The following is a 16,813-nucleotide window of genomic DNA, read 5'->3' on the forward strand; positions in this document are numbered from 1 at the left end:
TTTGGCTCATGTCACCATCTCAGGGTCCTGGGATCGAGCCTCATGTCGGGCTCCCTGCTCAGCGGGGAGCCTGCTTCTCCCTCTGCCTCTCCCCCTGCCATGCGCTCTCTCTTTCAAATAGATAAGTAAAATCTTTTTTTTTTTTAAAGATTGTATTTATTTATTTGAGAGAGAGAATGAGAGAGAGAGCATGAGAGGGGGGAGGGCCAGAGGGAGAAGCAGACTCCCTGCTGAGTAGGGAGCCCGATGCAGGGCTTGATCCTGGGACTCCAGGATCATGACCTGAGTGGAAGGCAGTCGCTTAACCAACTGAGCCACCTAGGTGCCCTAGATAAGTAAAATCTTAAAAAAAAAATAAACAGATCATTCCACGCATTGTGGCAAGGAGCCTAAAAATGAAGCTCAGGGTTTTGTGAAAGCAGTGAACAGGGGCGCCAGGCCCCGGCATGGGGAGGGTGAAGGAGGTCAGAAAAAGCTCTGCTGGAGAACGTGATAGAACTTCCTTGAGGGAAGACTGAGTCTTACAGTTTGAAGGTGGAATTGACAGGTTGAGCAAGGCATGGTATGGGGAGATCTGTAGGTAATTTGGGGCTGCTGGAGTTTGAAATTTTAAGGCACGGAGTGACAGGAACAAGTCCTAAAGGAGGAGGCTGGGGCCCCGTCCTGGAGGGCCTTATGAGCCGACACCAATGTGGGCGTGCTTCGCATTCATTTGTGGAAATGATTGAAAACCAATACAGCGGATGCCCAGGGCCCATCCCGAAGCCCTGAATCAGAATCCTTGCTGATGTTTATTTTTAACAGCTTAAAAGGTTTCTGATACACTCAGGGGTTTGAGTGCTTTTGCCATGGGGAGCTATTAAAGGTTTGCAAGTAGAGGCATGACTATAATTTGTGCTTTGGAAATCTCACAGTCACTCTGACCAAGTGCAGGATGGATTAGAGAGAGAGACTGGAGGTAGAGGTGAGCCGAGAGAGTTTTCTAGATGAGAGATGAAGAGAATGTGATGTCTTTGTCAGTGGAGATGTGTAGGATAGCCATCACCTGAGATCGTTCCCTACAAGAGCCCTGTTCTGTCCTCCTCATTACCCACCCAGCAAGGGCCAGGCCCAGAGAAAGTGCTTCATGAATACTGAATCAAATATGGCCGAAGGGAGTCAAGGCCCCCAAGACTCTTTTCTCCAAACAAGCTTTCTCTTTGTTCCTTTGTGTAATGGCTTTCATTCCAAATTTAAGAAAACCTTTTCCCTGCATGTCTTACTGGTGCAAATTCTGAGATTAATGTGTATTGGAATATAGCCCCCACAGTGGCTGTGGAAAGACTCTTTAAAGGTTTGATCCTATCAAGTAGAATGCGGTAGACTTTCAAAATGTTTTATTTAGCTAGTTTCTTCTTCTTTTTCAAGTGTGCATATATAATGACTACTTTGGGAAAGCCTCAGAAGAAATGTGTATTGGAAAGCAGTCCCAGGATCAGGCTGTGCATTCTTTACCTTATAGAATTGCAATTAGGGCCAGGACAAGGGGAAAAATGGGCTTCTCTGCTTGGCTTGGACTGCCTCATCAAGATCCTGTATCACCTGACCTAATGATAAAAGGTTATGAAGCTTAGAAAGAAACTAGGACATTTCTAGTACTGGTTTAGTATTTTCTCTGACCTGAGGCAAAAGTAGACAGAGACACCAAAGTGACCATTCTCTCCCTTTTTGGCCCATCTCTGTTTTTCTACCCGCAAATTGTAGTACAAGCAATTGGGTTGTAGAAAAAAATATTTCCATTTTCCAGATCCTTTAAGTTGCTTTTCAATTGTATGGTTCAGTGGCCCTTAGAAGAGAAATTTCCCCACCTCTCTTTATACTTAATGATGTTTGTTTATAGGAAGGAAGGGAGGGAGGGAGGGAGGGAGGGAGGGAGGGAGGGAGAGGGGGACAAAAAGGCAGGCTAGACCAGAGGCTCTGAAACCCTGGTTGCATGTTAGAATCACCTGGGGAGATTTTAAAAATCTTGGTACTGAGGCTGCATCCCAGATCAATTACATCTGGGGGATGTGACCCAGGCAATAGTAGCTGTTAAATCTTCCTAGATGATTCCAGGGTACAGGCAATGTTGAGGACTACCACACTAGTCAAATAAGCCCCATGTGACTATATTTTTCAAGCCCCAGATCAGGACACGAATGCTAGCTCTCATTTCTTGAGTACCTCCTCTGACGGGCACCCTAATGTATCTTACCTTTTTCTCTCAGGTCAATCCTGTTAGTTGGGTGGGGGATAGAATTCCTTTTCACTAAGGAGGAACAGAGATGGGTAGCTTGCTCTATATCCTATAGCTAAGTGTCTGCCTGACTCCAGAGTCAGCTGACTTAGCTGCCTATCAGAACAGTGTGAGAGTTGATGGAGCTTTGTGTTTCGGGTAGGAGACAATTTGAGTATTGTAAGTCGAGCATCAAAAAGTTTGAGAATTCATAGACATTTTAGTAGTGTACGGGGATAATATGCAGCAAATTGAAATCAGGAATGTCTTAAATTCAGAGACATGTGTTAGCTACACATTGTCATCTCCTGAACCTTTGAAGTTGTTGGATTCAGAAAAGGAAGCTTAAAATGGGAATAGGTATTATCATCCCCATTTTTCGGCTGAGAAAATGGAGGTTTGGCAAGATTATCACTTGCCCAGATCAGACAGCTAGTAACCAACAGAGCAGATTCTGGGGCTCACTCCCAGAGCCCATGCATGGTCTTAATCACTATACCACACTGACTCCTGACAAGGAGCTTTGAAGGGTGGGAGGGAGGTGGCATGATGGTATATTGGATAGCTTGGAAACTGGCAAAGAAAAAGGGACCAAACCCTGCCTAAAGCCTTCTGTGATTAACATGTTTTGCTAGATGATTGAATTGTCTTGAGTTACCCTATTAGATTATAGGATCTGGAAAAGAAAACTCCTATTAGAGTTTTCTTTGAGTTACTGAACCGTAATATCATATGAGAATTGTTTTTATAACATGAACATCGATGAAATCCTATGTTAAAGAAAAATTTGCCCAGAATTGTATCATCCTACATATAAAGGTATCTTCTTTGGTCCATGCTCTGCTGTATCTAGTGCATGGTGTATACAGTGTTCACACTGGTGAGTTACAATCTGGGTTACCTAACACCATATTATAAAGATTGTTCCATGCTGCTGTATAGTCTTTAAATTTGTCATTTTTGATGACTATCTTATTTCATTGAGCACTTAGTCCATCATTTAGCTAAGTCACCTATTGGGGGGCATTTGGTTTGTAATTTTTCAATATTATAAATCATAGTATTTTAAACACCTTTTTTGCATGTAATTTTTTTCTTCTATGGGGTCATTTCATTTTTTTTTTTTTTGAGATTTTATTATTTATTTGAGAGAGAGAGAGAGCACAAGCCGGGGAAGGGAAGGCAGAGGGAAAGGGAGAAGCAGGCTCCCCACTGAGCAGGGAGCCCTATGTGGGACTCAATCCCAGGACCCTGAGATCATGACCTGAGCCGAAGGCAGCCGCTTAACCCACTGAGCCACCCAAGCGCCCCTACGGGGTCATTTCTTTAGGATATATCCCCAGAAAAGGGGTATTTCTCAAGTTTAATAAGGCAAAACTTTGATTTATAAAACTATGTCCTGAATATGCAAGTAAATAATAGATTATTGCCACTTTTGTTACATCAAGTGATAATGGTTACATTTTCTAGATTGAAGCAAGTTATATGAAGTTTATTATATTAGAAACTAGCCTTGGACCTCTTTGTATCCTTTTTGAAATAGAGAATTTAAGCTACTCATTTTTTTTTTTTTTTTTTGCTTTGGTTAGAGACCTGCAGCGTTCAAATGGAGTCTCACACCTGTTGCAGGTGGCTGCATCCAGCCCCGCTGCTCATCCTCTTTGCTCAGCAAGAGAGCCTGGTGATTTTTTGTTTGATAATGTGGGAGTCCTGAGATTTAGGGAATCAGTAGTCCACCTCAAAACTGACATGCTTTGCATTTTTGAGAAAGCTCCTTTGATTTGCTATAGTGTCTGGTTAACAAGGATCTTTTTCATTTTGTTTCAGGGACAGTTGGATTTTTTTCCTGTTTCTGGTTTATTACTAAAATCTACAGTGTGGTAAAAGTGGATTAAAGAATGTCTCCCAAAGGCTTCCAGGCATGTCACCACTGCTTTCGAATATATACATCTATATCTATATGAACATCTATGGAGATACATGTGTATGCTTCCTACTACACATTTTAAATATATATCACGTAAAAATCTCATTGTCTGGCCTCAGTTTGTATGACACAAAATACTGATTATGTGGAAAAAAACAGGTTGGTTTGGAAACAGGTTTATTCTAAGTAAGACTGTCCTGAAAAGATACCATAAAAAGGTTTAATTGAAAGCAATTAGAGCAAGGGAGGCACATTTCTTTAGGAAATGAAAGCTGAGCACACGGGCTTTTCAGATGAAATGTTGTTGTTTTTTTTTTCTTTTTTCTTCATTTTGTTTACAGCATCAGAACTATTGTCAAATAAATCTTAGGTAAAATGTGAATTTTTCTAACTTACGTGGATTGTACAGACTGTATTCTACCCTTGTATTTGGATGACCATTTTATTTTATGTATTTATTTATTTTTGAGAGATTTATTTATTTTAGAGCAGGGAAGAAGGAAAGGGGGAGGGAATCTTACTTAAGCAGACTCTGCACTGAGCATGCAGCCTGACGCGGGGCTCGATCCCACTACCCTGAGATTATGACCTGAGCCGAAACCAAGGATTGGTGCTTAACTGACTGTGCCACCCAGGAGCCCCTATTTTATTTACTTTTTAAAGGAAGCTCTACGTCCAACATGGGGCTCAAACTGACAACCCTGAGATCAAGAGTCACTTGCTCTATTGGCTGAGCCAACCAGGTGCCCCTGGATGACCATTTTAACAACGCACATCATTTTTTTAAAAGTTTTTATTTATTTGAGAGAGCAAGAGAGAGCATGAATGGGGGTAGGGAGAAGAGGGAGAAACAGACTCCCCACCGAGCAGGGAGCCTGATGCAGAGCTCCATCCCAGGGCCCTGAGATTATGACCTGAGCCCAAGGCAGACGCTTAACCGGCTGAGCCACCCAGGCGTCCCTGCACATTGGTTTAGTATATAGGGTTTATGAAATACCAGGTACTGCTGTCTTATTCCTTAATTAAATCTGCACATTTCTGGTTATTGGTCGTCTTTTTCTATTTGCTGTCCTTTGGAGGCTGAGAATGTTCAAGTTTGACTTAGCTCTTCGGAACCAGTTTTCTGGGATTTATTTGCTTTGACTGAACAATAGTCAGGTGTCATAACTCCCCAAATGTCAGGAATTCGTATGACAATATTCTCCAAGCTTGCAATTTTGGGAGGCAGTCATGAAAATCATATATTTTCTGTGATACATTTTATTGATAAATATTGGCCTTGTTGAGGAAAATGTTTGAAAACTGTATATGCACAAGCTTCAATTCATGAACATTCTCAAAGCCTTCCTTAAGCTGAGGAGTACTTGTTTGTGTGTGTGGAGATCAAAGAAGCTCTGTTGCTCTTGAAGGGGAGATTGGGATGGTGAGGGATGGGGTCAGAGAGTTGCATTCTGAAGGAGAGTGGTGGGGGGAAATGGAAGTTATTAGTTGCCTCAAGGAGGAAGGTAATTACCTAGCCAGTAGGATGGCTTTGTCTATATTGAAGGATCAGGGCTCAGACCCCAGGCAAACAGACCTGGGGCCTGGAGCAGACTAGCCAGAGAGGGAGTGGCTATAGAAGGTCAAAGGTGTGTCTTGAATGGAATTTTGAGATCCTCTCTACCTTCTCCCATTCAGTCTTAAAATCAGGCCGAGCCCTAGGCCCTGCCTGAGAGGAGTAACTGCTGTTCTGAGATTCATTGGAACCAATTCCATTCTCCTCTAAATACTTTGAACTAAGCAGTGTTATAGTGAGCTTCGGGGGACTCTTCCCACCGGGTTGGCTGCCTGGGAATTTTATCTAAGCTCACAAGCCCTCCTATTTGCACTGATGGTAGTAGTTTGCTCGAAAGGCAAATTTGTTAAAAGAATGAGCTCTTGCCATTTGTGACACATGGCTGGACCTTGAGGGTATTATGCTGAGTGAAATAGGCAGAGAAAGACTGGTATCATATGATTTCACTCATATGTAGAATCTAAAAAAAAAAATGAACAAATGGAAACGGACTCATAGGTACAGAGAACAAATTGGTGGTTGTCAGTGGGGAGGGGGGTGGGGGGGGATGGGCGAAATAGGTGAACGGGATTAAGAAGTACAAACTGCCAGGTATAAAATAAATAAGTGATGGAGATGGAAGGTACAGCATAGAGAATACAGCCTATCATGTTGTAATAATGTTGTATGGTGACTAATGGTGACCATACCCATTGCGGGGAGCAGCGAGTAACCTACAGAATTGTTCAATCACTGTGTTGTCCACCTGAAACTCATATAGCATTGTAGGTCACCTATACTTCAATAGTAAGTATTAGAAAGAAATAGGACAAATTTATTTTTGCAGCCGTGTACAGGTCTCATGGCAGCCATCTTTGAACATCTTGAAATACAATGTGTACATCAGTGTTTAGCTTGATTTTGGAGTGAAAAATGGAGAAGAGCACTTTACTTTGATTGAAACGGAAATGAATAGCTCCCTGAGCCTCTGAGCATGGGCCATGAATGCCACTCGGGAAGCATGAGCTGTGCAATTCCTTGAACTGCTGATGAGATGACAGAAGAGCCACTAGCAGGTCAAGCACGTCAGCTCCGGAGGAACTAGGGGGCTCTTACGTTGTAGACATATTTGACTGTCTCGTCTGTGTCCTGTGTGTGCATATGTCATGGCTGGTGTTCAAGGTATAATTTTCTCACCCTGGGGCTCGGGGGAACGTGCGCCCGCCCTCCTGTTCTGGAAACCCTGGTGAACTGGGGCTGAGCTGAGGTGGCTGGAACTGGGTTGTGCCAAGGGAGGTGTCCTGGTCATGGGTAGTGGGGTGGTAGGGGCAGGAGCCCAGTGGAGGTGACCTGGTTGCTGGGCAGTATTGTTTCCTAAAATGGAAGGCTACTCCTTCCCCTCCCCCTGGTCAGACCTCATGGCCTTGGGAACCCCACAAACCACCTGGCCCTTTTCCTCCTCTGCCCACCCCACTGTCACTTTGAAATCCTTTTCATTCATAGAGGACTGAGGCACATGCCCCTCTTCCAGCAAGGCCATCAAGATGGCTCCCCCATCCCGTTCATTATTTCTTGTATTGGGACAGCACAGTATGAAATCTTGGAGCCCCTATGTTCCATCCTACCATGTCATACAGTTAGTTTATCCTGTCTCCTCCCTTCCAGCAAGACAGAACGCATGGAGACCTAGTTGTGTGTCTTCCTCGCTGTTTTCCCACTGAGCCCGGCATAATAACCAGATACGCACATTAAAATTAGACTTTATTTAGCATATTTAAGAAGAATACCAAGGACAGATTAACAGCACCTATTTAAGAAACACAAACATTACTTAAGAATATTTAGTTAAGCCACAAACATCAATCTCTCTGCCTTCCCCAAGCAGGAGTCCATTATTCCTGTCCTGCAAAAAAATGCATTGTAACCATTTTAGAAAGGATCCAATTAAAACCAACCAATATATGAAACCTTGTCCTTGGGCAGAGTCTCTGAGACTACTGGCCCGTGTAACAGTATTGATTTATGAATTTGACTGGGGTGTGAAGGGGTTTCTCTTCTTGCTGGGGCAGGAGGGTAAAGCCCACCCCTTTTGTGCACCTGAAGGTAAGTTGTGCCAAGGGGAGCTTGGCCCCAGGATCGTAATGTGGCAATCCTTTGAAAAGGCACTTTTAAATTACAAATGTTTTTTTTAAAGGAAAAGGAAAATTTTAAATTCAAAATGGAACATATTAAAGAGATCTGCTTTTGACTGAATGCATCTTTCTATGGTTTTCAGTCTCAAAGCACATAAAGTTTGATTTTAAAGGCAGTTTCAGAAATTACTCAATGAGGGTATATGTATATACATAGTCTTCTGTTTTCATATGTTTGTTTTAAAATATAATAAACTCATAGTTCTCTCTTTTTCGTCTGATGCAAATGTTGTTGATACATGACTGTAATATTCTCAAACACCTTAGCTGCGAACCCCGGAGGAGTCCCACTACGTTATTTACCCATCCGTGCTCTAGCTCATCTCTCAGGCAACCGATCAAAGGAACAACCCAGAGCAACCTTTTTCTGGGTTTGGGTGCTGCTCTAGCCATGGGGGGATGGGCACAATATAGATCTGCTAAATGTGCATCCTGTCAGTTCACAGTCAAGTACTGGTTGGGTCTTGAGAGTACAGTATTTTTTTTTTTTTTTTTTTTATCCTGCCAACAGGACTCCAATAGCCTCTCTTGGGGTCTGTGCTCTTTGAAGGGGGAAAGGATTGTCTTTTTTGATTTTGCATTCTGTACATTCACCCTAATGGACAACAGGCATACCAGTGCCAAGCATGTTGTGGAGAACCGCCGGGGAGGACTTCAGCCGAGATGATTAATTCACACTAACGATCAGCTGTACCAGAATAAGTTCTCCCCTGTCAGAGACTACCAGGGACTTAAGGGATGAAAGGCACCTGTTACCTGCTACCCCACCTTGGAGCCATCTCACACAGCCTGTAGTATACACTTTACAAATGAAATTTTAAAAACGAATGTACTGTGTTCTACTTCAGAAACGGACCAAGGTGTGGGTCACACATAAAATTGTGCATGCATTGTATTAACTTTACATGTACGAACTATCCATTGTTGAGGATGACACTATCTATGAACACATACATCTAATATCTAGCACCTTATCTCCAAGAACACTGGTATTTTATATACAGTTACAGCTTAGATTTAGGAGAACTACCACAGAAAGGAATACACCACTGAAACAGACCAAAATATCAAATTTGTAACATTAAAGTTGTAACACAGATGAAGCAGGGTGGGGAATCCACTCAACTTTAAAGCACCAAGCTAAAACCAATCTTGTTTTCGTCTACAGTTTGGAACAAGGGAGATCCAGTAATGAGTCTTCAAACATAGCGAGCCTCTCGTGAGTGTAGAAATTATGTGGTTTCCTCTCGGTGTGTGTACTTTGAGATCTAAGAGCTTTGGGAGGCAATGATGGGAACATTTGATTCCTACTGGCAACCTTCATTTTTACCTCGAGGATTCTTATTCTACTTACCAAAGAGCAGTGAACTTGCCAGTGACGTGGCAATCAGTGGTCAAGTTCAGTGGACTGTAGCTTTCCTACTTCTTCCTCCAGCCAGTCTTGTTGCTTTTAGCAGAAGACTGCTGTAAGCAAGCTGGGCATTTGCCATCGAGGAAGAGATCCTTTGTAAGTAACTGGAAAGAATTTATGACAAGGGCTTCTTTTCTTTTCAAGTTTTAGGCTATGGTCTGCTATCTGAAGCTCACTGCTTCCATCTCCTTGTGCCTAAGCTGGGAGGGGCTTTGAGGGGGGTCAAGAGCACCTGTCCAGCCCACAGAAGACGAGAGAGACAGAGATAAGGAGGGAGAGGGTTAAAAGCCATGACTGACCAGATTTTCTCTCCTTATCTTGGTAACTGGCTGGCAGCCAACTGTTCCTTTAATCTTTTGTCTGCTCTAGAAGGAAAAGACATTTTGCTTAGAGAAGCCTCTCCTGACAGCATGGGGTTTGTCTTAAAGAGGAACACAGCAAAAAAACAAAACAAAAACAAAAACAAGAAACCAAAAGACAACAACCAAAAAAAGCCATCATGAGGGGCAAACACTTCTTTTGTTTTTTTGTTTTTTTTCCCTCAAAATATGGGGGAGGGCAGTTGTGAGAGAAAAAACCAGTCCAGTAGTTTAAATTGTTATTCTCTGTGTTTCATCCCAACAACCTCTGAAGGTTTTATTTTGGAGAGTTCCAATTACCAGATGATGCATAATTCTTCTCTTCCAAGTGGTGTATTTCAGGCATTTTTAAGAGCATTTTGGCAAAGTCTAAGAAAGAACGCCTAGTTTAATCTTGGAAATTATTCTTCAAGGTAGTACGAAAAAAATCTTTTGAAGTAACTTTAGCTTAATTAGCTAATTATGTATAAAATAAGGCAATGTTAGGCACCTTATAATTTTATAGGTAAAAGATTTTTTAGTGTTTTTATTTTTCCTGCTGCAATCAGTGGACAGTATCTACAGGACTGAAGGTGTCCCCAAAGATGGGTTGTATTGGGTGCTTTTTGGGTAAGAAATGAGGTGCCTACCTCCTCCTAAGCTATAAAATGGCACTTTTCCTTACCTGTTGAATTTGAAGTTGATATCCCGTCATCTCTAAATTGGACTGGAGTTGGGGAGGAGACAGAAAAATACCTTTTACTGCTGCTCACTCCTACCTTTCACTTCTCTCCCCTGCTTCCACGGGCCCCCAGGTTCCTGCAAATCTGTCAGCTCTGGGTGCGGGAGGGGACGGGCCAGCGGGGCAAGGGGAGGGAGGGGGAGTGGGACAGGTGGAGGCAGGGGCCTGCCGGCAAGAGGTAGGCAGGGAGCTGCTCTTTGTGGTGTCTTCCAGAAGATGGACCCTTGAATCACAGAAGCCATGGAAGCCCAAGGCTTGCTCCTTATTACTGCCTTCCCAAGCTTTTTGAAATTGGTATGTTAGTGAAAGCACCTGTGACTCCTTGGCAAACTAGATGCTTTATTATTTTTAAATAAGGAAATCATTAAATTGGAAATCACATCATTTCAAAGTCTGATTTGTCTGGCCCCTGTACTTTAATGGGATTTTTACTGCACATATGAAGTGGCCTTGGCAAAAGAATACATCCTTTAAAAACATTTAGGGAATGCTATTGCACATGAGGATCTGTGAGGCTAATGATGACTTTTTTGTGTGCTTTCAGATTTTTAAATGACAAAACAGTATGTGCAGTAAAACCTCATTAGGTTGATAGTGTTCTATTCAAAAGAGCACAAAATTTAAAGCAGTTGCTATCTCGAGCTAACCAGAGGCCCTATTGTTCATTAAGTAGAAAATGTCAGCAAAGCAGAGTGCTCTTAATTCAAAAGTCCTCTTTTCCAGTCTCCTAATTTTCAAAAGGTTTTCACCTTTGAAAAATCCAATTTGCTGTAAGAACAGACAATGACTAAAATAGGGAAAAGAGGAACTTTATAAAGGAAATTGGTGAGTCTTGGTGGCCAGGAGAATGTTGCGTGTGCTGTTAAGTGAACTTACCACACTCGGACAGGCTCTGGTTCCATTTTGATTTGGGATTTTGGCAAACAATTTTCTCTGATACACTTTGAAGGGGTTGAGCTTTAAAAAATAAAACAAGAAGTTCAGTTTCAACAAAATATTTGGAGACACGTGTGTTGGAAATCCTGTTTCCTACCCAGGTAAGCATTTCTACTCAAAGGACAGGCTCTCGCTACTTTGAACTGTTTTGACCATGACAGACCTTCAAGGCGATACCCTTCCCCCCACTAAGAGGCCTGGTCACACGGGCCATTTCTCCACCCAGATATCCTTTGAGGACAGGTCACTATGAGAGTTTGGCAATAAATTGGCATAATAAATTTATGACTATTAATTCACTTTATACATTTTAGTAGAAAAATAAAGGATAGTGCAAGGGGAAATTTCAGCCCACACTTCTTGTCTGAATTACCACACGTTCCAGGGTAATGAGGTTGGAATTGATAAGATTTTCACGGACACACTGAGTCCCGTTTGCATCTATACCCCTCTCCTTTCCTAAATTCTGAACATGGCAATCCCAAGTTTCCACGCAGACTTATTCATAGCCCACATAAATTGCTGTTTACCTCTCCCCCTTGGAGAAGCTCATGTTGGAATCTGTGAGGAGGAAGAGATAAAAAAATTCAGTGAGTTGGTCCTTTACATGAATGAAATTTGAGTTCTAATATAGATATGGTAATCACACAAGAATGAGGCTAAACTCTGAATATGGCCATCTTTATGTACAACCACCCGATGAACCATTTTTCAACCAAATACCCCCTCCTCTCCTTCCACCCGTATTAATGTTGGCTTTCTGCATGAACAGTTGACTGGCCATGGAGTTGCTTTAATTTGATCATCAGGAGGATCAAAAGCACTGTCTTGACCATTTGGGGGGTCCATGTTTATTTGGTCATGTCAATGTGGTCTGTGCCCTCAGAAATACACAGGCATATCCTGACCCGAAGTGATTTTGGGGTTTGAGATGTGAAAGAGCCTTCCTCTATATTGACCCTGGGGATAATTTAGGTATTGTAAAGTCTTTGCCAAAGCAATGTATTTCAGTAGCAATACTTAGGATATGTCTGACCTGAATGCTTTCGTTTAGGATTGTTTGAAATAGGTCAGATGCTTGCCAGGTATTGTGAAACCACTGTCTCTGCTATTTCTGACTCTCTTGTATTTCTCTTCCACATCTGCAGGGAGCTTAAAGGCTTTAGAGAGAGCCACAGGTGGAAAAGACACATGGGTGTGCCTGGAGGAAGGAAAATGTTTAGCCTGCCTTACTTGCTCCCCACGTGGAGATCATGTCACTTGTCTATGATCCCACGGACACAAAAGAGATTTCTAATGAGCATATCACTCTTCATTGGCAGTGTGAGTTTTGTAAACTTTTGGCCACTCCCAGTCACGTTTCTTTTTTTTTTCCTGGAAATACTGTTTGACCCAAAAGGCCTATTTGGGAACCCCCACACCCCCACCCCCGAACAAGTGACTGGCAGAGGAGATTTGGAGGATTCTTATGAGCATCCCAATTCAATCACAAAGGGAAAATTGTAAAATTGTGGCATGCCTTCCGTCTCACTATTATTCGAATAGGAGACAGAAAATAGTTTTAGTGTCAACTGACAATTTTTCATTTGCGTGGAATGACCTGGGTCCCAGCCCCAGCACAAACCCAGGTTTTACGGAAAAGAGCCAACTGTTTAGCCTCATGGATGTGTGTTATTTCTCTACCTTTTCCCTTGGACTACCTTCCCATTTCAAACATGCCCTGATATCCTGTTCTGCTTTTCTGGATCCCTTTCGAGGATCTAGAAACCTTCTTGGTATTTTAACTACACGATGCTCTTTGCCTTAGTTTCCATAATAGTCTTTACACCAGATCGTGGGTCTCTTCAGTTTAGAACTTGACTCGTCCATTGATCAGTCAGTGGGGTTCTGCTTCTTGGGCTCCATGAATGATTTGGTCCGCTGCTTTTCTTTCAGTTGAACACAGGCTGTAGCCCTTACCCATAATCTCTTCACCTGAGGGCCTAAAAGTCCTTAAGTTCACAGGCATCATCTTCCTTTTTCCTCAGAGCAAAAGCTGACACGCTGTAGCTCTGGGGAGACAGACAAAGGTCCAAAGTGGATAGCCCTTGTTGCTTTAAGAAATTTAGAGCCTAATACTTTTTTGGGGGAAAATTTCAGTCAGAATCCTCAAGTCTGTGCTTTGAGGGACACACTTCTAAGGGAAAACTCCAGTTCCTACCTCTTCCATATATTTCTCTATCTTGTGGCGAGAAGAATGTGTGCAAGGCCTTGCCTGAAATGGTATGGGTTGGCATCACCGGGATTGGGGGCGGTCCACGGAAAACAGCACTGCTCCTGTTTGTGCACTGTGCACGGTTCAAGCTTTGCCTTCGAACTAGCTTCAAGGCGAAATGGCAGAATCATGGGAAGGGATGGTCTTGCCTTCGGTCCCACCCTCTGTGCCGGCTTCTGTTCCCGGCAGGTCTGGGTGGCTGTCTTCTTTTGGGGGCTTTTCCTTGCAGAAGAACTTCTTCAGCATATCCTGGATTTCCTTCTTGATGGTCTTGTGCATGTAGCCATAGATGTACGGGTGGATGCAGCACTGCAGGAAGAAAAGCCAGATGATGATGGTGATCACCCACTGGGGTACCCTGGTTTGGACATCCACCCACACGGCCAGGACCGCTAGGAAGCAGTAGGGCCCCAGAGACAGCACGTAGGAGAAAATGATGAGGAAGATCACTTTTGCAGCTTTGCACTCGTAGCACCTGGGCAGAGGAGGGTCGCTGGTGCTGTTTCGGCGACTGGGCGGGAGACTCTCCGGGATGTTCACGGCCTCGATGTCATCCTCACTGAAATTGATGGCTTCTTCGCCAAACTCCATGTCATCTTCACCCAGGTCGATGTTGCACTGGCCTTCCTCCATGAGGCCCTTGTCTGCCTTCAGGCTGCCCTGTTCCTTGCCCTCCGCGCTGCCTTCCCCGGCCACCGAGCTGCTTTCTCCGACCCCCTCGCTGCCCTTGGCGGCCGTGCTCCCCGCACTGCTCTCCACGCGCCCTTCCTTGGCCTCCACGTGGCCCTCCTGGACCTTGACCTCACCTCCATGCTGGCCACGGAACGCATCCTTCCTCTCTCCCTCTTCATCCTCATTCTCCACACGGTCCTTGGCGCGAACCTCCAAGCTGTGGCTCTTGACGTTGTACAGCAGAGCGTGCTGCCGCCGGGCCGCACCGAACACCACGGAGTAGCAGGCAATCATGACCACCAGCGGAACGATGATGAAGGACACCACGCTGAGAATGGTGTAGCTGGGGCTGGCCCCCCAGATCATGGAGCAGAGGGCATTGCGCTGGTCAAAGGCAGCCTGGCCCCAGCCGTAGAGAGGGGGTGTGCTCTGCAGGATGGCCACGATCCAGGTGCCGTAGAGGAGCATGTACCCCCGGCGCGGGGTCATCTTGGCGGGGTAGGAGAGGGGGTGGATGATGGACAGGTAGCGATCCACGGACACCACCACGATGGTGTTGACACTGGCAAAGGCGAACAGGTGAGTGAGGCTCACCAGGGCGGTACAGAAGTGGCTGTTGAGGGGCCAGAAGAGAGGCACGGAAGTGGCCACCACCCAGGGGGCCACGAGCGAAATCTGCAGCAGGTCAGTGACGAGGAGGTTAAAGATGAAGCGGTTGGTGACCTGCAGCAGCTGCGGCTTGCGCTGCAACACGAGCGCCAGCACTATGTTGCCGACGAAGGAGGCGGTGAGGAAGATGAGCAGCACGCTCGAGCGGATGATGCCGTGAGCCAGGCTGATGGGCATTTTGGAAAGGGGCACGCACGTGTGGCTGCTGTTGCTCTCGCGGGTGCTGTTGGTGCAGGTGGACGTCATGGCGGCGGCGGGCGGGCCGCACGGGCCGTGGCCAGTGCCTGTGCCGGGGCCGGAAGAAACACCCGGGGCCGGGTTAGTCACCCCGCTTCGGGGACCCCGCCCTCCCCGGGGCCCCCGCGCCGCCTTGGCCCGCGGGAGGGCAGTTTCTCCGCACCTCCTCTTACTCTCCCGGTCCCTCCGCTCCGCTCTCTCTCGGGGTCTCGGGGCTCCCCCCGCCCCCCGCACCCGCCGCTCCCGCGGGCGTGCGCGCGCTGCGTCTCTCCCACATCGTCTCCGCGTCTCTCCCGCGATCTCTGGCGCTGGCGCATGCGCGCGCGCTGTCTCATGCCCGCGCGCTGTCTGCCTGTTTACGTGTCGCTCTCTCCCCCCAGTGTCCCTCACTAGCGCCCTTGCCCTGTCGCTCTTGGGGTCTGTGGCCGTGTCTCACCGTCCTTCTCCAAGTCTCTCGCCCGGGTCTCTCACTCTGTCTCCTGTCTCTCCTTCCCAGTCTCTCGCTAGCACGTGCGCGCAGTCGTTCTCCGTCAGTCTGTCGTTCTCTCTCCAACCTTTCCGTCTCTTTGTCACTCCCGTCAGTCCCTCCAGGTCTCAGTCCATTTCTCGGACTCCGTCCCCTCCCCCGCCCCCCGCCCCGTTACTCCTTCGCCAGCGCACTTTCTCTGTAGCTGTGCGCGCACGTCTCTCCCTGTCTCTCTCCGCCTGTCTCCCGGCCTCGTCCCCGTCTCTCCCTGCGTCTCTTGCTGATGCGCTCCCATCTCTCTGTGTCTCTGCCGGTCGCGGTCTCTGTCGCTCGCTCGTGCGTGCGCTGCTCCGTCCTTTCCCGATGCGGTCTCGTCTCTCCCGGTCTCTCCCAGCCTATCTCCCTGACAGTCTCTGTGGGTCCCCAGTGGCCCTGTTCAGTATCCCTCGCTGCCTGCGTGTCCCTGTCGCTCTCCGCGTCTCCCCGGGGCTCTCGCTTCCGCGTCTCCCTCTGTCTGCCGCGTGTCTCCCTGCGGATTCTGTCTCTCCGCGCGTTAGTTCCCTCTTGACCGCTGTCTGCCCGTCTCTCGCCGTTGCCTCTGACGATCTGCCGCTGTCTCTCCCGGCTCTCCCTGTCTCTCGTGGCTCGGGCTATCTCGCTAGCGCGCGCACTTACACACCCGGCTTCTCTGTCTTGTCCCTCTGTCCCCGGGACTCCCGCGCAACACTTTCTTCGTATGTTTTCAGCGCGTGTGTATCTCTGTGTCTCTCCGTTTGCCTCCGACGATCCCTCACCTCGGTTTTTCTCTGGTCGGATCTCTGTCTCCGATCTCTATCTCTGGGTTGACTATTTTGCCATGGAAACCAGCTGCCGCCCTGGCTACCGCGGGCTCGGGCAGATAAATCTCCTAGTTTCTCAGCGGCGCGGCCGCCGCGGGAGGCAGGGAGGATGCCTCCTTGCGACCCCCTCCCCGTATCCTCTAGCTCCCCGCTCTCTCTCTCTCTCTCTCTCTCTCTCTCTCTCTCTCTCTCGCGGCGGCGCGGCTGGGGAGGGGGAGCTCGCGGGGAGCTCGGGGAGGGCAGGAGAGGAGGCAGGGGTGCCGGGCTGGTGGGAGAGTCTGAGAGAGGCAAAGCGGGAGACACCGGGAGGCAGAGAGAGAAAGGGAATGAGAGACAGAGAGA

The 16,813-nt window shown here is 46.5% G+C and overlaps 2 protein-coding genes across 2 annotated transcripts in view; one reads left to right on the forward strand and one right to left on the reverse strand.

The window, feature by feature from the left end:
• LOC118011693 (transmembrane 9 superfamily member 2-like) overlaps positions 1-4,175 on the forward strand; it is a 77,249-nt gene extending 73,074 nt beyond the window's left edge. The window contains exon 17 of the mRNA XM_035006550.1: positions 4,082-4,175. Coding sequence (XP_034862441.1) covers positions 4,082-4,149 — 68 coding nt within the window. The 3' untranslated portion in view covers positions 4,150-4,175. The remainder of the gene's footprint in view (positions 1-4,081) is intronic.
• A 9,521-nt stretch (positions 4,176-13,696) lies between these two features.
• On the reverse strand, positions 13,697-15,175 carry GPR101 (G protein-coupled receptor 101). Its single transcript, XM_035006554.1, has one exon. The coding sequence runs from the start codon at positions 15,173-15,175 to the stop codon at positions 13,697-13,699; it is 1,479 nt and encodes a 492-aa protein (XP_034862445.1).
• Positions 15,176-16,813: the final 1,638 nt, after the last annotated feature.

The sequence above is a fragment of the Mirounga leonina genome, unplaced genomic scaffold, assembly GCF_011800145.1.
Source record: "Mirounga leonina isolate KUSES-001 unplaced genomic scaffold, KU_Mleo_1.0 Mir_101664, whole genome shotgun sequence".
In the NCBI taxonomy this organism is placed as follows: domain Eukaryota; kingdom Metazoa; phylum Chordata; class Mammalia; order Carnivora; family Phocidae; genus Mirounga; species Mirounga leonina.

Coding starts and splice junctions, on each gene's coding strand:
- GPR101 (XM_035006554.1), bottom strand. CDS start 15,175: ATGACGTCCACCTGCACCAACAGCACCCGCGAGAGCAACAGCAGCCAC.